The 21,160-nt window shown below is 44.3% G+C and overlaps 1 protein-coding gene across 3 annotated transcripts in view; it reads right to left on the bottom strand.

Moving 5' to 3' along the window:
• The window catches only part of LOC121293167 (aldo-keto reductase family 1 member D1-like), a 56,093-nt gene that overhangs the window by 13,714 nt on the left and 21,219 nt on the right, over positions 1 to 21,160 (bottom strand). For 2 of the 3 annotated variants that reach the window (XM_041215930.1, XM_041215929.1), the window contains exons 5-6: positions 7,822 to 7,944; positions 1,082 to 1,191 (exon numbers count right to left, since the gene is read on the bottom strand). In XM_041215930.1, coding sequence (XP_041071864.1) covers positions 1,082 to 1,191; positions 7,822 to 7,944 — 233 coding nt within the window. The remainder of the gene's footprint in view (positions 1 to 1,081; positions 1,192 to 7,821; positions 7,945 to 21,160) is intronic. The other variant, XM_041215931.1, reaches the window with a different exon arrangement.

Genomic DNA, 21,160 nt, shown 5'->3' with positions numbered 1-21,160 from the left:
CTTATCTGATTTGGGATGTTTATAGTGTCCTCCACTGTGAAATCTGAAGCAAAATATTGGTTTAAATTATCTGCCATTTCCCTGTTCCCCATTATCAATTCTCCAGTTGCATCCTCCAAGAGTCCCATGCTCACTTTAGCCAATCTTTTTCTTTTTATATACCCATAGAAGCTCTTACTATTTGTTTTTATATTTCTTGCTAATTTACTTTCATTATCAATATTCTCCCTCTTTATTAGCTTTTTAGTCATCCACTGCTCACTCCAAAAAAATTCCTAGTCCTCTGGTCTACTGCTAGCTTTTGCCACTTTGTATGCCTTAGTTTTTGATTGGATACTCTCCTTGACCACCTCTATTAACCACGGGTGGTTCATCCTTCTCATCGAGTCCTCCTTTTTGACCGGAATAAATTTTTGCTGAGCGTATGTCTGCCAATGACTTTCCCCTTAGTCTATTTCCCCAGCCGGCCTTGGACAACCCTTTCTTCATATCTCTGTAATTGCCCTTACTTAAGTTGAGGACATTGGTTTGAGACCCGAGTTGCTCGTCCTCAAACTGAATTTGTAATTCTACCATGTTGTGGTCACTACCCCTTAGATGATCTTTAACTACGAGATCTCTTATTAATCCCAGGCCAGAATGCCCCAGTTGACAGACAGCCCACCTGCTGCTGGTAAAATGTCATCAGCAGTGGGAGGAGGTTTTTAATTGATCATTTAAATGGCAAAATTGACGTCTGGGCAGAATGGCTATCACCACCTTCCTGTTGCTGACAAAAAGCCATGGCAGCAGGAAGGCAATGGGCACGACACCACCGTCTTCCTGATTTGTTGGCAACCACCACCCCCTGCAATCTCCCTCCACTACCTCTCAACCCCTCCAATCTCCCTCCATTACCTCCCAGCGCACCTCCCAACCCCTCCAATCTCCCTCCACTACCTCCCAGCGCACCTCCCAACATCCCCCCCTCCAACTGTCTCACGTCACACACACACAGAATGGGTCAACTGGGTGGATCCGTAAACCCAGCAGGGAGTCGGTATCTCAGAGTTGGGGGAGGGAAAACAAGGAGGCTTCTTACCAGAGGGAGTCCCGACAAGTTCCCAGGGGGCTGTAGCCCACGATGACAATTCCATGGGAGTCACAAAACTCCTTCAACTTGGGCTGAGGAAAGTACGGGTGACATTCGACCTGAGCAGAAAGACAACAAAGGGAAGTCCACTGTCATTTTGACCAGTAGTTTTGCATTCTTCTGTGTAAATTCCAGTAAATAGGGTGTCTCAGTCTGGCCACAGTGGATAGCACTCTCTCCCCAGAATCATCAGGTTACGAATTCAGTCCTAGACTAATCAGAATTGGGGGATGGGGGAATTTGAGACTTGGGAAGCTAGCACAGGAGGGAGTCAGGAATTCCTGCCAGGAGAGTTTGGATAGGGTGGAAATTTGCAAGGACAGAGAGATGAAGAGTGCGTTTTTGCGAGATGTGATGCCAGCTGATTTTAAGGGGAAGTGGTCGGAACCTTAGGAGAGGAAACCATTAACCATACACCAGCTATGGGGGCCAAGATGGGAAATGCATGGTGTGGTTTGGTTTGGTTAAAATAGGGGGGCAAGGGAGCAGAAGGTGAACTTCATAGGCAAGATGAGCTGGGTTCGATCTAATATCCATTACAGAGACATGATTATATGGTAAGAACTGAATATTCCAGGGTACTTGACATCTTGAGAAGACAGACAGAATGGAAAAGGAGGAGTAGCCCTGATAATAACGGATGGAGTAAGGACAGTAGTGAGAAAAGGTCTTGGATCATAAGATCAAGAAGTGAAATTAGTATAGATGGAGATAAGAAATAACAATGGGCAGTAAGCACTACTGCTTTTAGGTCCCCAAACATTGGCTATACTTTTGGACTAAGTATTAATAAAGAAGTAATTGGAGCTGGTAACAGAGGCAATACAATAATCATGGAGACTTTAATCATTATACCAAATGAACAAATCAAATTGGCAAAAGTAGTTTGCATAACAAGTTTGCAAAGTGCATTCAAGACATTAGAACATTACATTATTGAATCAACCAGGGATAAGACCATTTTAGATTTAGTTTTATGTAATGGGACAGAGGTAATCTCACAGTAAGGGATCCTCTGGGAAAGAGTGATCATAATAATATAGAACTTTATATAGAGTTTGAGGGGGAAGCACGCAAGTACAAAACTAATGTATTGAACTTCAATAAAGCCAATTACACAGGCATGGGGGACAAATTGGCTAAAATCATTTAGGAAATTAGTTCAAAAGGGTATGACAGTAGAGGAGCAATGGCAAACATTTAAAGAACTATTTCTTAATTCTCAACAAACCTACATTTCATTGAAGAAAAACTCTACTGGAAAAGTGATGCATTCATGGCTAACTAGGGAAAATAACAATAGTATTAGATTAAAGGTTGAGGCTTATGCTATTGCCGAATAAAGTAGTAAATCTGAGGTTAGTAAAGTTTTCATCCCAATAAAGGATGACTATGAGACTGATAAAGAGAGAAAAATAGAAAATGAGAATGAACTAGTCAGAAGTAGAACAACATATTGTAAGAGCTATAAGTATGCAGAAAGGAAGAGAGTAATGAAAGTAAATGTGGGGGCACTAGAGGCTGAGACTGGTGAAATTATAATGGGGAATAAGGAAATAGCAAAGATATTAAAACAAATACCTTGGCTGGAATTTCCCAGCTCTCTCCCCCCCCATCCTTCCCCCACCCCCCCATTTGTGTCAGGCGTTATGGCTGGGGGGGAGCAGTGACAATATAGTTAGAAGGCCAAAAATCAGTTTCACACCGTTGTCAAACCAGTTTGTGATCTTCCGCTCCACTCGTCAACGGCGGGCTGCATTTCCTGCTACCGCATCTCGAGAACCTAATTTCAATACTGTAGCATCTTGGCGCAGACTGGAAATTAATGTGCGGTTTAGGGGGCAGCAGAACAATTGCCCAACTAGGCAAGTTGTAGAATTCCCTTGTGAAAGGTGGCCATGACGGAGTCGCTGGTGGAGGCGCCAGAGCCCCCTGCAGTGTCTTTATTAAGGTTTGGGCCAGTATCCCTCATGGTTCAAGCTAATAGTGCAGCCTTGCAGTGCATACTAGGAGAATTCCTGTACCTGAGCTGAGAGCGCAGCATGCAGTCCGGTGGGCAAAACTGCTGCCAATTGGTCAGATGGAGTGAGGTGGGAGGTGGGTAGGGTTTTGGACAGCCAACGAGTTCACTCTACACTGGCTGTCCAAGTGGTGGCCAGAACTCTCTAGTATGCATGAAGAAGCCTTCAGGACCAAGAGACACCCTTAGGACACACAAGCTAACCCACATGTGTCTCTCCAGGATCCTGCCGGAGGAGAACATCAGGATCATGATTTAGCAGTATGCCTCATGGCTTCCAGAGACCAGAGAAGAAGCAGAAGAGAGCGGCAGAGGTGCCTGACTCGGCAAAAGGAGGAGCAGCTCCTTCAAGACGAAGGAGTGGTAGGGCCTCCTGCGCATGCAGCTGAAGATCCACAGAGAGCCATCGCTCATAGGCACCTCGCTAGACCCAGGGTCTGTAGGCAGCGCTGGTCATTCCCGCAGATGACCGAGAGCTTGTGTCGCCGAAGACTGCGAATGTCTAGGGAACTGGTTGGTCACATATGCCACCTGCTGCAGGATTTTGTGCCATGGGGACATGGAGGGCATCCACTGCCAGTGGCCATGATAGTGACTTTGGCGCTCAATGTTTATACCAGTGGCTTATTCCAGGACCCCATAGGATCTCCCAAGCCTCCATCCAAAAGTGCATCCAGGTGGTCACGGACGCCATCTTCACAAAGGCACAGAACTGTGCGTTTCGCTCGAGATCAGGAAAGCCAGGATGCCAGAGCGCTGGGATTTGCCCAGATCTCAAGATTCCCACATGTGCAGGGTGCCATCAACTGCACTCACATGATGCTCAGATCTCCGTCGTAACAAGGGGTCAACTATGTCCACCGTAAAGGCTTCCACTCGTTGAATGTTCAGCTGGTGTGCGACCGTCACAAATGCATCCTACAGGTCTGCGCACGGTTCCCAGGGAGTGTCCCTGAATCCTACAGCCTTAGCAGGTCTCAGATTCCTGGCGTTTTCCAGGGCCCAGAGAGGCTGCAGGTTTGGCTCCTTGGGGATTAGGGCTACCCACTGACTGACACCCACGAGGCAGCCTCAGACTACAGCAGAGCGAAGGTACAATGAGGCTCATACCACAAACCAGACTTTGGTGGGGCAAACGATAGGCATTTTGGAAATGAGGTTCCACTGCAATACAGTCCCCAGAGGGTGTCACGCAACATCGTCGCTTACTGCGCACTACACAGCCTGGCGCTGCAGCAGGGGGAGGACCTGGCTGAGGAGGAGGTGGAAGAGCTGCACCTGTCCAATAAGGGGGATGTTGAAGGGGATGATGGTGATGAGGTCCTCAAAGGCGAAGATGCCAGCGATGAGCTCATCGCACTAGCCAAATGAGGCAGACACGCTCGGGAGGCCCTCATAGTCACAAGATTCATAGAGGAGGATGACGAGATGCAGTGAGGACAGTCCTGACATCCTCATCTTGCATCTATGAATGTTTCACTCCTGTGTGGCTAAGGGCAGCTCACATACCCTCAGTGCTCAGGCTCATGTCATAGAGATGCAGTGGAGGCCCTAATAGTCATCTGATTACAGGAGGATGATGACGACATGCGATAAGGACACTCCATAGAGCTTCACACAGCCTCTGTGAGCATCTGACTCCTGTCTGGCTGAGAGCAGCTCGCTTGTGCTCTGTGATCAGGGTCATGTCATAGAGATGCAGCTGTGAAACTTTAAAAGCACCTGATCCTTTATCCGTCTTCGGTATCTGAGCCCTTTCAGGGGCACAGCATCACTGGTCACAGATGCTGAAGAGATGGGGGGCAGCCCCACCTAAAAGATGCTGAGAATGATGGAACTCTGTGACTCCTGCGCACTACATTCTGGCAGCAATGACCAGCACCACCAAGGTGCAGGCATCAGTAATGTTTCCAGGGAGTGTGAGGCTGGACCATCACTTTGGTCTGAAGGCTGCACAGAGCACAGGACCGAGACACCTGCCTTTATCTTGTGCAGAGTAACAAGAACACTGCTCATCAGAACAAGGAGCCACAGGCAGGGAGACATTGTTGGGAGTTTATTGCCAATAGTGAACAGTATGTGTGAGTGATTAACACTTGTGCCCTGCTGTCCAACCACGTCTTCTTAACCCCTCCGTGTCCTTTAGCCCAGTGTGGAGGGGTTTACTGTATGAGCTGCTGCTGCACACCCTCCACTTCCTTGCCCTTGCCCAGTCACGCCTTGCTGCCGTTCAGCAGCGAAGGTCCCAGGGTGTCCTCCCACTTTCCATCGGGGACCTGGGATGGAGGGTGTTGCACGCAGCAGTCCCATACAACCGCAGGATGTGTCGGTTCATGGACTCACAAGATGCCTGTGTTTTTTGTGACCTTGTGGAGTCCATGGACCACATCTATTTTGGGTATTCTCGGCTGCACTCCCTTTTCAGGTTTCTTGGAAAAACCTTTTACTGTTGTTTAGTTTGAATTTTGTCCAATGCTCCTGATCTATGGGCACCCAGTACGGGGCTCCTCATGAACCTGCTCCTGGGCCTGGCCAAGTTGGCCATTAACAGGTCCAGGCAGTGGGCGATCGAGGTAGGGATGCGCTGGAAATGGAATGATGTGGCGCGGAAACCAGCCATTGTGGCTGGTGGGTTTTATGACTTTTTTCCTGCCCGCTACCATACTTAGTGCAAATCTGGGACGATTCCACACAGTGTGTTTGTCTTCAGAGTGGAAGAAAGAAAGAACACAAATAGTGGGGAAACAAGGTCTAATTAGACTGGGTCATTAATATTAGTAAAGAAGGAGTACTTTAGAAATTAATGGGCCCAAAGTTGACAAATCCCCTAGACCTGATGGCTTACATCCTAAACCAGCTGGCCACAGGGATGATTGTGATCTTCTAAGATTCCCTAGATTCTAGTACAGTACCAGTGATTGGAAGTCAACAAATGCAACATGAGCACTCAAGAGAGGAAACAAGGAACTACAGGCCAGCTAGCCTGACATCAGTCATCAGAAAAATCCATTGTAAGGCAGTAGCAGCAGGACGCTTAGAAAATCATTGTATGTTCAGGCAGGGTCAACATGCTTTTATAAAAGGGAAATTGTCTTTAACAAATCTACATTGTTACATTTTTTTTGAGGGTGTAAACAGCAAGTGGAACCAGTGGATGTAATATATTTTGATTTTCAAAAGATATTTGACATGGTGATACATGAAAGGCTGTTTCACAAGATAAAGATTCATGGAGTTGCAGGCAATATGTTTGGCACAAAATGGAGGGTCATTTTTCAATTGGCTGTTTGTTTCTGGTGGATCAGTGCAGGGGCCTTAGCTATTTACTATCTATGTTAGTGAGAGTAATGTATCCAAGATCGATGGAAATCTAAGAATCTGCAAAGGTATATACATGAGTTAAGTGAGTGGGCAAATAGGTGGTAGATGGAGTATAATGTGGACAAGTGTGGCATCATCCATTTTGCTAGGAAGAATAGAAACATTAATTTTTTTTAAAGTTATGAGAACCTATTAAATATTGCTTTCAGAGGGACTTGGTGTCCTTCTGCAAGAAACACAAAGTTGGCATGAAGGTACGGGAAGCACTCAGGAAGACAAATGGTCTTTATTGTAAGAGGTTTGGAGCACAAGAGTAAAGAATCTTGCTGGCACTGCCCAGGATTTTGGTGCCACACCTGGAGTACTAGGTACAGTTTTGGTCTCCAAGCTATGGGAGGAATATACTTACCTTCGAGGCAGTGAAACAAAGATTTAGAAGACTGATTCTAGAATGAGAGGGTTTGTCTATGATAAGTGAGTAAACTGGGATTCAGAAGAATGAGAGGTGATCTCATTGAAACATAAAAGAATCTGACAGGGCTTCACAGGGTGGATACTGAGAGACTACTTCCCCTGATTAGGGAGTCCAGAATGAGGAGGCGCTGGCTCAGGATAAGGGCAGGGCCATTTCAGATTGTGCTAAACAGAAACTGGGAATCTCTGGAATTCCCTATCCCAGAGGGCTGCAGATGCTCAGTCATTGAGTATGTTCCAGATGGAAATTGTTGGACTCTAAGATAATCAAAAGATGTGGGGATAGGGCGAGAAAATGAAGTTGAGGGCCAGCCGTGTCTTTATTAAATTGCAAAGCAAGTTTGAGGAGCCACATGGCTGACTCCTGCTCTTATATTTGTGTTAATCAGAGATAACCCTATCTGTGATTGATACGGTGTGAGTAGCAAGGTCACATGAGGTGGCAAGGTCATGGGGTGGACATTAATATGGTTTGGAGGGTTTATTTGGAGGGAGTGATTTAGGGAGAAAATTAGTGCAATGAATTCAGAGGACAGGGAGCATCATGATTGGAGATGGAGGTTGAAATCGGTCAGTGTCGAGGCTGGGAACAGTGAAGGTATCTGGGCGAGCAATTGAGAATAAGGATGTTAAATGAGACATTAAGGAGCAAGGGGAGTCACTCAAGGGAGGAGAAGGTAATGTGGGGTGGTGGTTATAAACAATGTGTGGTTTGGCAATAAGATCTATACTGTCGCCGTGACAGTCTGAGTGATGCAAGTGCTGGAAGGTATAGCCAGGTTGGGTGGCTCCCTTCAGAGAGAAGGTTCACTAGATCTACTGGAATAAGTGGGATTACAACACCACACCACTACATGTTGTAAATGGACAGTACCTGGTTTACTGTTGGCTTGTACTTCAGGCCTGGTTTGTTCAGGATCAGCTCCAGCTGTCTGTGATTGAAATTTGACACACCAATTGACTTGACCAAACCAGCATCTTTCAACTCTTCCAGGGCCTAGCAAATAAAAATCCTCATAAAATAATTAAGCATTGTGGATGCTAGAAATCTGAAACTTTGGCTCTATTTTTCTCTCTGCCTGACCTGCTGAGCAATTGCAGCATTTTTTGTTACTGTATTAATTCAAAATTCTTTTCACTTTCATTTTAACATCAGCATCGGCTGCATCATTTCATTCTGGGTCTGAATCTTGTGAATATGTTTTTAGTTGGCTACATACCCAGTCATTCATTGTGTGAAGCTCCATGTAATCACATCATTTCCACATGCTGGAGTTTTTGACCTTAGCTCCTCATGGTAATGGCTTCACAGAGAGGTACAATCAGGTATAGAACAGGTCCCCCACACAGCGGGAGTCTCATGTGGGAGTCTACAGTTTCCCATCTGAAGATCACTTCTTGTGTAAAAGGATCCACTGGGATTCCTGACTCTGGTCTTGCCTGCAAGTAGAAACACTTCTACCTCTGCTCTATTAATCCCGTTCATAATCTTAAACACCTCTCTCAAATCACTCCCTCAGCCTTCTCTTTTCTTGAGGAAAGAGCCCCAGCATGTTCAATCTTTCTTGTAAGGTATCATTCTGGAAAATATTTTTTTGCACCGTCTCTGCACCTTTAAATCCTTTTTAATATACAGAGACTAGAACTGTTCAGAATACTCTAAAGTAGTCTAACTTAGGATCTATACAAATTTAACATGATTTCCTTACTTTTTAATCCTACCTTTTAAAAATGAATCATAGTGTAATGTTTGCTTTTTTTATAGTCTTTTTAACCTGCATCAGTACCTTGAATGATCTATGTATGTATACCTCCAGATCCATCTGTTACTTAATCTTATTAAAACACATTTTTCTAAGGAATATGAGGTCTCATTTTGCTTCCCACCAAAATGCATATCCTCACACTTACCTATCTTGAAGTTCCTTTGCCATTTAGATGTCACAAGATCATAAGAATATTAAAAATACGAACAGGAAACAGCCATTCAGCCCATCAAGCCTGCTCCACCATTCAATAAGATTACCGCTGATTTGATTGTGGCCTTAACTCCACTCTCCTGCCCTCCACCCACCCCCGTAACTCTGTGGATCAAAAATCTGTCTAACTCAGCCTTGAATATATTCAATGACCCTCTGGGGTAGAGAATTCCAAAGATTAATGATCTGCTGAGGGAAGAAATTCCTCTTCATTTCTATCTTCAATAGGCACAAGCCTTAGCTTATCTTTAAACTGTGCCCCTTACTTCAAGATACCCCCAGGAGAGGAAACAACCTCTCAACATCTACCCTGTCAAGTCCCCTCAGAATATCCCATGCTTCAATAAGATCACCTCTCATTCTTCTAAACTCCAATAAATATAGGTCCAACCTGCTTAGCCTTTCCTCATAAGACAATCCCAGGTTTATGTCCATTCTGCAAGTTTATTAATGTCTGCCTGCATGAACCCAGCAATTGGGATGAGGAATGCAGACATAAAATAGAAGCATTTCACTCAGAGCAGTGTTATAATCACAAAAGCCAGATAGTGAAGGATAGAACTGAAGCCAATCTTTACAAACTTTAAGCATTTATTTACAAAGATGCGCATTATGAACACGTATTTCCTAACCAAACAACACTGCACAATCTGTTTCAGTCTGTTCCTATTTATAAGAAGCACAAGTGAATTCCCAGTTAAAGCCCACCACCTACATACTGTTATGATCCCAGCTGAGGTTTCCCCCAGAGAAGCCTGATCCCAGAGTGGAACCCAGTTGGATAGATCCTAACTTTTAATTTGTTTAATTAGATACGTGGAGAGTGGCTACTGAACAGAGTCACTGCAGTCAGCTAATGAACTTTTAACAAAAGCATAAAACATTTATTAAACAAGAAAAGATGAATTACAATACTGCTTCCCCTACAACTATACCTTTACAGATATATACAGATTTGTAGGGAAAACACAAGTTACAAAAGCTATCTTATACTCAACTGTCCACAGGAAGTACACAACCCATGTAAACCAATAGGCAACCTCTGGTCAGACACACCACACTCTGAAACCAAGTGACAGATGCCACTCCAACAGCTTCTGAATCTAGCTAATGTTCTGTTGAAGGGTCATGAGGACTCGAAACGCCAACTCTTTTCTTCTCCACCGATGCTGCCAGACCTGCTGAGTTTTTCCAGGTAATTCTGTTTTTGTTATGTTTCTAGTTTCTTGTGTGTGTGTTTGGGAAGGTCCTGCTTTTCTGGACCCCTGTTGCTAGGCAACAGCTGAGTTTCTCTACTAGTGTTTGTTTAATTTAGCTGTGACAGTCATTAAACTCTCATTAGAAATGCCGGCACCTTTTAAAGTGAAACTAAAACTCAATTTGACCTTTTTTTTTTAAACACACATATACACAATACAAATCAAACTTAAACATTAAAGCGAAAATTCATTCCCAACGCCTACAAATACAAATGTAACTTATTTAAACCATCTTTATTTCCTTACAATACAATTAATCTAAAATGAGCAGATTCCCTTATCTCTTTTTAAATAAAGATTAGACTGTATAAAGATAACCAAAATTTCAAAACAAATTAAACCAAAGACTTTCATATTCTGTACAAGGCATTTCATTGTGAGAGATTCTTCCTCTAGGACCCCTAAAAATGTCTTCACATATTGTTTTTGTAAAACAATCCACCAATTGATGACTTGCATCCACCCTTTTCATTTTAAAGATATTCTTTCTTACCAGCATTCGGTTCCAGCCAGAAAGGCCAATTCACAACAGAATCTCAGAATTGCCACAACACAGGAGGCCATTCAGCCCATTGTACCTGCACTCATACTTTTCTGAGAGTGTACATTTCCCCACAATTAATGATTATCCACATAACATTCAATGGGTATACCAAATTCACAATGCCCATTGTATAGAATCTCACTTAAAAGTTTTGACAAATAGAATCCAATATCCATTGCTGCCAAAAGACCCAGAGTTCCTGCAGCTAAAGTACCTTTAATGATCCTTCTTATTTTCTTTGTTTCCCAAGCATTTCTCACTCTCCCCCTCTTCCACTATTAAGGGTTTTTTCTCAGGTACATGATCGTTTTCTGATGTAAGAGTTCTTTCTGGACTCTCAATCAGTACTTGCACTGCGGTTTGTTACTCTCCATTCTTTCACCGCATCTTGTGAGTCCATTAACCTCACTTCTTGGCCATCATCCTGAACAGCCAACCAATATTTAAATTTGCCAGTAGCTTTTCCAGCACGTCCCACAATTGTCACATCCCTTCATTCATTAGACCCCTCTGGAACATATGGCATCTGACTGACAATTTGCCTGTGGATGTGACAGTCCTGTTATGAGTGTCATGGACATTCACATTCTCACTATCCAATCCTTGACCTAATGAATTCTGTTCCTCAGGACCCTCATCACAAAAACACATGAGTACTTGAGGTGCAAGGTAGCTTATTTACATAGAAACATAGAAATAGGAGCAGGAACAGGGCCTCTTTGAGTCTGCTCTGCCATTCAATATGACCATGGCTGATCCTTTATCTCAACACCATATGCCCGTTCTCTCCCCATACCCCCTGATGCCTTTAGAGTCCAGAAATTTATTTCCTTCTTGAATATATTTAGTGACTTGGCCTCCACTGCCTCCTGTGGTAGAGAGTTCCACAAGATCACCACCCTCAGTGAAGAAGTTTCTCTTCATCTCAGCCCTAAATGGTCTACTCCATATCCTGAAATTGTGACCCCTTGTTCTAGACTCCGCAGCCAGAGGAAACATCATCCCTGCATCCAGTCTGTCCAGCCCTATCAGAGTTTTATACATTTCAATGAGATCCCCTCTCATTCTTCTAAATTCTAGTGAATACAGGCCTTGTCGGCCTAATCTCTCCCCATACAACAATCCTGCCATCCCAGGAATCAGTCTGGTGAACCTTCACTACACTTCCTCTATGGCAAGTATGTCCTTTTTTTGGTAAGGAGACCAAAACAAAGCTGCTGAGAGCCTGACATCTTGAAATTAATTCTAATTAACCATGAGGAATGAACCTAAACAGTTTGATTACTATTTTGCATAAGCACTGTCTTACCATCACATCTATTCCTTATCAGGGAATTTCCATTCCCTGTGACCCTTTCTTTCCACATCCACCAAATCTCCTGAATTGAAGTTCTCAGATTTCTTATTTGCTCTCCAAACTTTCTCTGAGACGTCAACCTTTATGAGTTCTTCCTGCATGCAAAGCAGTCGAATGTGCAGAGAAAATGAAACTAACTGTAGTACCTTCCAGAGCAGGAGAACTATCACACAGCCCAGAAGGCAATTTGTAAATAGACTAATTGAAAGGAACTATATCCTCCAACTATCTGAAGTGAATTCTTTGCACAAACCACCCATGCCAGGGCAGTTGCCAATTCACAATCTGATTGATCAGCTAAAATTTTATCCAGTGTTTCATCAATCACTGCATGATCCCCCTTCTCAGTCCATTGCTGAAAGGATTTTCAGCTCTGGTCCATGACCATGTTGTTCATCTTTTCACACATCTCTGAACTCCTCAATGACAAATTCCATTCCGTTATTAGCAACGTTGCTGGTGGTGTTCTTGTCTACTTCCCCATGACTTTGTTTAGAATAACCCTTTAGCCCTTACTATGTATTATTCAACAAATATGAAGCTAGTAGCCAGGTCAATACAAGCTAGGATGAATATATTTCTGTCTTTTTCCCATATCTGTAGATTCATGACCACCACTTCATTAAAGTCATATGTCAATGGAAGGTTTACAATAGGATGTGGGATTGCCTTCTGATACTTATTTTACAGGTTTCACAATTCCATTAACTCTATTAGCCCTGTATGCTCTTCATCAACTACACTTATTTAACCTTTGACAAGAAGGGTGAGAAAATTGTCTACATCATTAAGACAATTTGCTTTTTTCACTCTGATTCTTAACACCTGATGCCATTAATACTTCTTTGACACTCTGATAAGAAACATCAGGTTTGTTAAGTGGACACAATAATGTTCTGATCCATTGACTTTACTTACCTCATCATGCTTCATGTCACATTTCATTTGTGCCTTTTTCATAGAATGTTTACTCAATAGCGAAGCTATCTCATTAGAGGTCACATCAATATGGATAAAATGGCTTCCTTTTACTTGAATTACAACTCTTTAATGATCTCAATGTGTTGGCATCACCAAGCCTAGCAAGTAGTATTCTTATAATCATTAACCTTGCAGTGATCCTCAGTACTCGGTGAATAAAAGGAATAGTTTAGCCAGTCTGCTCCATTTGTTGTTGAAGTACATGTACTATATAGTACTGCACAATTAAAGGAGTTCATGACCCACACAATCATTACCTTTATCCTTTTCCTCAGAATTATCTTCATCATGTGTCATTATGATGACCCTCCCCCTTCACCTTGGCAGTTCATCACATACTTTGAATCACACCTGAAATATCTGTTAACTGTTCCTTGGACATTCCTGGGGTTCATTCACCCATTATTGCAGCTCCAATCCTGTCTTTTGCTGTAACATCTGCTAAAGGTGCTTTCATACTTGTTTTGCCTGTCTATTATCCTTCCATTACAGGTTTTTATTTACAGAGATAAACAATGTAACATACAGAGCAATAACCTCTGAGCTTCAGGGCATTGTAATTGGGGGCTACCCCAAGGATGCACTGGGGAACACCACCCCCCATCCACCTGCAGAAGGATTGCACAGGCGATTGCCTAGGAAGTTCAAATTTCCATTGGGGAATTGCCCTGCATTGGGAACCATCCAAAACTACTAGATAGATCAAAAACTATGGATGGTTCTGACTGTCTTATAGTAATAGTTACTTAGAAAAAGGTTAAAAGAATTAAAACCATTTCTAACTTTTGGATAACTATAGTACTGACACATCCTGACCCCCACAGGACTCCCCACAACCGCCTGATATCCTGACTACACCCCAGCCCTCCACTAACTGCCACATCCCTGACCCCCCAACTTTCCCCCCAACTACCCACCCCCCAACTACCCTCCCTCCCCCACATTCACCTCTTCCCACTGACCACATGTGGCCACCTGACCTTCTCACTGGCCACCCTGCCAATGACTAACACTCCACTCACCACACCCCTGACCACCTGAACCCATGCACTGATCACCCGACACCCCCACCCCCACCCCTGACCATCCCCCCAAGCCCCCGCATCCTACCATTTGCCTTACCTCCTACACTTACCTTCTCCCGGGCTTCTCAAAGCGGCTGGACCTTTAAGCCTCTCTGCTGTACAGCAGCCGGGGCTGTCAAAAAGGGGCGTGTCTTCCCTACCCCTGGCTCAGTTGCCCTTGACACCAGGCCTCAGGAACCCACCCCACCAGATTGTTCTCACCTGGCCCGAACCGGAAGGTCAGCCAAGAAACTGGATTTCAAGGTTAAAAAACTAGAAGTGGTGTGGCAATCCAACTCTAATTGCCCCTCTACGGAGGTTACGGCCCATAGCTTCGAACCCAACCAGCAAACTTTTCAGTCTGTTCTAGGAGCATAGGTGAATGGCCCAGTTAAACAATTAAGCACAATTAATACACAATGAGCAAGAGGTGAGGAATGGACTGATCTGATTGAGCTATTTCATGTAGGGTGAAGAACTGACATAGGAATATAGGAATAGCAGGAGGTTCTTCAGTTCCTACAGCCTGTTCCACCATTCATTGAGAATATGGGTGATCTGTGACCTAACTCCATGGGCAGGATCTTCCCATCGGCGAGTGGGGGTGCGGAGCCTGCTCGCCGACACATAAAATGACTCATGGTGATGTCGGGCAGAACTCCCAACATCACTGCACCCCATTTACATTTTCAGGTAGGCGGAGGCTCAGCAAAGTCAACTGTGCACCCGCCGACCTGTCAATGGCCAATTGAGGCCATTGACAAAGTCATTGAAGTAACTAATGCGCTTGCCTGTCCAACCTTAAAGGTTGGTGAGCAGGCCGGGAGCCCTGGCGGGCATTAGAAAAAGCATCAAACCTCATCCATGGGCGGGGTGAGGTTTCATGTAGGATTTAAAAAATTTAATTAAAGTTTTTTAAAAAGTTATGGGCATGTCCCAACTTATGTGACAGTGTCACATGAGGGGACATATCAGAGATTTTTTTTTTTCTATTTTTAATCATTTGTACAGTAGAGAAGATCTCCCTGAGGCAGCGCTTAGCCTCAGGGAGATGAGTGTGCTCTTTCATGCACAAGTGTGAAAGAGTGCTCTCGGGTTTAGGGATTCCCCCCACCTGCACAGGGAATGCATAGTGCTTCTGTGCAGATGTCACACTGGGCGGACCTTAATTGGGCACCCCCCCCCCCCCCCACCCCCCCGCCAACCCCACCTAAAATGGCAGCACGTTCCTGATCAGGGGCGCTGATCGGTGGCGTGCCTCTGCACGCCCACACTTCAACATCTCCCCCCAACCTGCCCCATAAACCCTGCCCTGGCTCCATATCCTTATTATCTTTGGTTAACAAAAACCTATCAATCTCAGGTCTAAAATTAACAATAGGGCTGACATCAATTGTCATTTATGGTAGAGTGTTCCAAACTTCTACCAGCCTTTGTATGTTGGAGTATTTCCTAACTTCTGTCCTAAAGATCTGGCTCTAACTTTCAGGATATGCCCCCTAGAACCACACTACCCAACCAGAAGAAATAGTTCAGACCACACCTGTTCCCCTAATATCTAGAAAACTTCAATAAAATCATCCGTTAATCTTCTAAATCTGAGACAATGCAACCCTAGTTTGTGTCACCTTTCCTCAGCGCATTTCCCTTGGAATCCAAATATCATTCTGGTCAATCTATACTGCACTCCCTCCAAGATAAAATATCCTTCCTAAGGTATTGTGCCCAGAATTGCTCACAGTGTGTCGTTCTAACCAGGGCTTTGTATAATTGACTTCTATCCCCATGTATTCTATATAAAATCAAGACCAGCACTCCATGAACCTTTTGATTATTTTCTCAACCTGTTCATGGCGTTTGAATGATCTGTGTACCTGGACCTCCCAAGTCACTTTGAACCTCCAATATTTCTAGCTTTTCACCATTTATAAAGTACACTGATCTATACCTATTAGGACCAAAGTAGAGGACCTCACACTTACCCATATTGAAATCCATTTGCCCAATCACCTAATCTGCCAATATCTCTGTAATTTTACACTTCCGTCTACACTGCCGCCTATCTCTGTGTCATCTTCAAACTTGGATATGCGAATTTCTATCTCATCCTCTGAATTGTTAATAAATACGCAGGATAGTTAAGGTCCCAACAGAGATTCTTGTGGGTAACTATGAATCACATGCTGCCCATTATCCCAACTCTGTCTCCTGCCATTCAGCCAATTTCATCACCAGGTCAATAATTTGTCTTCAATTTTATGAGCTCAACTTTAACTGACGGTCTCTTTTCTTTTTTACTTTATTTTTTCATGGGATGTGGGCGTCGCTGGCTGGCCCAGCATTTATTGCCCATTCCTAATTGCCCTTGGGAAGGTGGTGGTGAGCTGCCTTTTTGAACCACTGCAGTCCATGTGGTGTAGATACACCCACAGTGCTGTTAGGGAGGGAGTTTCTAACAAGGTGCCTTTATCCAGTACCGTCTGGATATCTATGTAAGAAGCATCAATAGGCATTCCCCTAGCTACGATTTGAGTCACCTCTTCAAAAGAGTAAATCAGGTTGGTCAGGTACAATGTAACTTTTACAAATCGATGCTGGCTTTCGCTGATCAACTGGAAATTTTCAAGGCGTTCACAGAGGAGTGAGGAATGGACAGATCAATTAGAACCATTTCACCAGGATGCAGGTTGATCAGACCAAATAGAACATTATTTCACATGGAGGAGTAAGGAATGAACAGATCAAATCGAACTTTCACACTGAAGAACTGAATTGTCATAAAAGCCCATCCAGTTCTGCAGAGAAGGAAATCTGCTGTCCTTAGCTGGTAGAGCCATTGAAAAGTTAGGGTGCAGAAGAAGGAGGCCATTCAGCCCATCATGTCTGCGCTGGCCTAAAAGAGGAAAAAGAAACTAGCTGCTCATTTTTATCCTGCTTTCCAGCCCTGGTCTGTAGCCTTGCAGGTTACAGCACTTCAGATACAGATCCAGGTACAGTTTAAATGAGTTGAGCATTTCAGACTCAACTACCAACTTAGGTAGCGAGTTCCAGACACCCACCACCCTCTGGGTGAAAACGTTTTTCCTCATGTCCCCTCTAATCCTTCTACCAATCACCTTAAATCTATATCCCCTGGTAAATGACCCCTCATCTTGGGAAAACAGGATCTTTCCTGTCTACCCTTTCCAGGCCACTCATAATTTTGTACACCTCAATTAGGTCACACCTCAGCCTCCTCTGTTCTAAAGAAAACAGCCCCAGCCTATCCAATCTTTCTCATAGCTGCAATTTTCAAGCCCTGGCAACATTCTTATAAATCTCCTCTACACTCTCTACTGAGCAATTATGTCCTTCCTGTAATGAGGTAACCAAAACTGTACACAAAATTCCAGCTGTGGCCTAACCAGCATTTTATACAGTTTCAGCATTACTTCCCTGCTTTTGTATTCAATACCTTGACCAATAAAGGAAAGCATTCCATATGCTTTCTTTACCACCTTATCCACCTGTCCTGCCACTTTCAGGGACCTGTGGACACGTACTCAAGGTCTCTCACTTCCTCAACCCCTCTCAATATCCTCCCGTTTATTGAGTATTCCCTTGCTTTGTTTGCCCTCCCCAAATGTATTATCTCACACTTTTCCAGACTGAATTCCATTTGCCACTTCTCCACCCACTCAGCCAAATCATTGGTATCATTCTGGGGCTGACAGCTATCCTCTTCACTATCAACCACATGGCCAATTTTTGTGTCATCTGCAAATTTTCCAATCATGCCTCCCACATTTAAGTCCAAATCATTAATATATACAACAAACAGCAAGGGACCCAACACTGAACCCTGTGGAATGCCACTGGAAACCATTTTCCTTTCGCAAAAAACATCCATCGACCATTACCCTTTGTTTCCTGTCGCTGAGCCAGTTTTGGATCCAACCTGCCACCTTCCCCTGTGTCCCATGGGATCTCACTTTCCTGACCAGTCTGCCATGTGGGACCTTGTCAAATGCTTTACTGAAATCCATGTAGACAACATCCACTGCAATACCCTCATCAATCCTCCTTGTTACTTCCTCAGAAAATCCTATTAAGTTAGTAAGACACGATCTTCCCCAAGCAAATCCATGCTGACTGTCCCTGATCAGTCCGTGCCTTTCTAGGTGACAGGTTATCCTGTCTCTCAGAATTGTTTCCAATAATTTGTCCACCATTGAAGTCAGACTGACCAGCCTATAATTTTCTGGCCTATCCCTCGCACCCTTTTTAAATAATATGTAGTAAAGGTAAGTTAAACAATTTCTTGCTGTTATGGGGATCACATGACTGTATAGACCAATCAGCCCTAAGAGTGGGGAATCTTAGGGGTGGAGCTTTCTAGCCTTGGTCTATGGAGCAAGCATGTAGCCTCATCCAGAGTCTGTAAATAAAGTTTACTGTTTCTTACAAGAAACCCACCCTGCACTTCAAGGTTATTACATAATGGTATAACATTCACAGACCTGCAGTCCTCTGGGACCTTGTCTGTATCTAGTGAGGATCCTCGGAGCATCCATTATTTCCTCCCTGGCTTCCTACAACAACCAGGGATACAATCCATCTGGCCCTGGTGATCTATCCACCTTCAAGGATGTCAGTCCCTCCAGTTATTCCTCTCTCATTATGCTTATTGCATCTAATGTTTCACACTCCTCTTTAATTAGAATGTCTGCATCATCCTTCTCCTTAGTGAAGATAGAGACAAAGTACTCATTGAGAACCCTGCCCACATCTTCCGCATCATCCCATAAGTCACCATGTACATCTCTGATAGGCCTGCCCCTTTCCTTAGTTACTCTCTTGCTTTTAATGCACTGGCAAAACATCTTAGGATTTTCTTTGATTTTGCCAGCCAATATCCTTTCATATCTTCTCTGGCCTAAATTTGATCCCAGGCCCACAATGGTGCAGCTGACGCTTAGTTGTCTCTGAAATGGCTGGAAAAGCCTCTCAGTTTTATCAAAACTATGCCGGAAACTAGAAAAATAAAACCGGACATCCAAACATAATTGAGCACACGCCACAAGCAACAGTTCGAGAAGGGTGTTCACCACAACCTTCTAATGGGGCATGGATGCTGGCCTTGCCAGCAGTGCCAACATCCCATTAATAATTTTTTAAAAACTCAGAGGCAAAGAATGAACATAAATGTTAAAAACTACTGCACACAGATTATTGAAGAATGGAGTTTATCAGAGAAGGTGTGGTTAAAAGTGGAAGAATGAGAAGTTTATGATAGGATCATATTGTGAAACATACAGGGTGCTTCAACTTAAATAATACCTGACATGTGTACAACCAGCTCCCCTTTGTTGCACTGAACTCATAAGCATGTGTAACAAAACAAAAACAGAATTACCTGGAAAAACTCAGCAGGTCTGGCAGCATCGGCGGAGAAGAAAAGAGTTGACGTTTCGAGTCCTCATGACCCTTCGACAGAACTTGAGTTCGAGTCCAGGAAAGAGCTGAAATATAAGCTGGTTTAAGGTGTGTGTGTGGGGGGCGGAGAGATAGAGAGACAGAGAGGTGGAGGGGGTTGGTGTGGTTGTAGCGACAAACAAGCAGTGATAGAAGCAGATCATCAAAAGATGTCAACAACAATAGTACAATAGAACACATAGGTGTTAAAGTTAAAGTTGGTGATATTATCTAAACGAATGTGCTAATTAAGAATGGATGGTAGGGCACTCAAGGTATAGCTCTAGTGGGTTTTTTTTTATATAATGGAAATAGGTGGGAAAAGGAAAATCTTTATAATTTATTGGGAAAAAAAAGAAGGGGGAAACAGAAAGGGGGTGGGGATGGGGGAGGGGACTCACGACCTAAAGTTGTTGAATTCAATATTCAGTCCGGAAGGCTGTAAAGTCCCTAGTCGGAAGATGAGGTGTTGTTCCTCCAGTTTGCGTTGGGCTTCACTGGAACAATGCAGCAAGCCAAGGACAGACATGTGGGCAAGAGAGCAGGGTGGAGTGTTAAAATGGCAAGCGACAGGGAGGTTTGGGTCATTCTTGCGGACAGACCGCAGGTGTTCTGCAAAGCGGTCGCCCAGTTTACGTTTGGTCTCTCCAATGTAGAGGAGACCACATTGGGAGCAACGAATGCAGTAGACTAAGTTGGGGGAAATGCAAGTGAAATGCTGCTTCACTTGAAAGGAGTGTTTGGGTCCTTGGACGGTGAGGAGAGAGGAAGTGAAGGGGCAGGCGTTGCATCTTTTGCGTGGGCAAGGGGTTGTGCCATAGGAGGGGGTTGAGGAGTAGGGGGTGATGGAGGAGTGGACCAGGGTGTCCCGGAGGGAGCGATCCCTACGGAATGCCGATAAGGGGGGTGAAGGGAAGATGTGTTTGGTAGTGGCATCATGCTGGAGTTGGCGGAAATGGCGGAGGATGATCCTTTGAATGCGGAGGCTGGTGGGGTGATAAGTGAGGACAAGGGGGACCCTATCATGTTTCTGGGAGGGAGGAGAAGGAGTGAGGGCGGATGCGCGGGAGATGGGCCGGACACGGTTGAGGGCCCTGTCAACGACCGTGGGTGGAAAACCTCGGTTAAGGAAGAAGGAGGACATGTCAGAGGAACTGTTTTTGAATGTAGCATCATCGGAACAGATGCGACGGAGGCGAAGGAACTGAGAGAATGGGATGGAGTCCTTACAGGAAGTGGGGTGTGAGGAGCTGTAGTCGAGATAGCTGTGGGTGTCGGTGGGTTTGTAATGGATATTGGTGGACAGTCTATCACCAGAGATTGAGACAGAGAGGTCAAGGAAGGGAAGGGAAGTGTCAGAGATGGACCACGTGAAAATGATGGAGGGGTGGAGATTGGAAGCAAAATTAATAAATTTTTCCAAGTCCTGACGAGAGCATGAAGCAGCACCGAAATAATCATCGATGTACCGGAGAAAGAGTTGTGGACGGGGGCCGGAGTAGGACTGCAACAAGGAATGTTCCACATACCCCTTAAAGAGACAGGCATAGCTGGGGCCCATGCGGGTACCCATAG

Source organism: Carcharodon carcharias, chromosome 21 (assembly GCF_017639515.1).
Source record: "Carcharodon carcharias isolate sCarCar2 chromosome 21, sCarCar2.pri, whole genome shotgun sequence".
In the NCBI taxonomy this organism is placed as follows: Eukaryota; Metazoa; Chordata; class Chondrichthyes; order Lamniformes; family Lamnidae; genus Carcharodon; species Carcharodon carcharias.
This window is presented reverse-complemented; position numbering and strand designations above follow the sequence as displayed.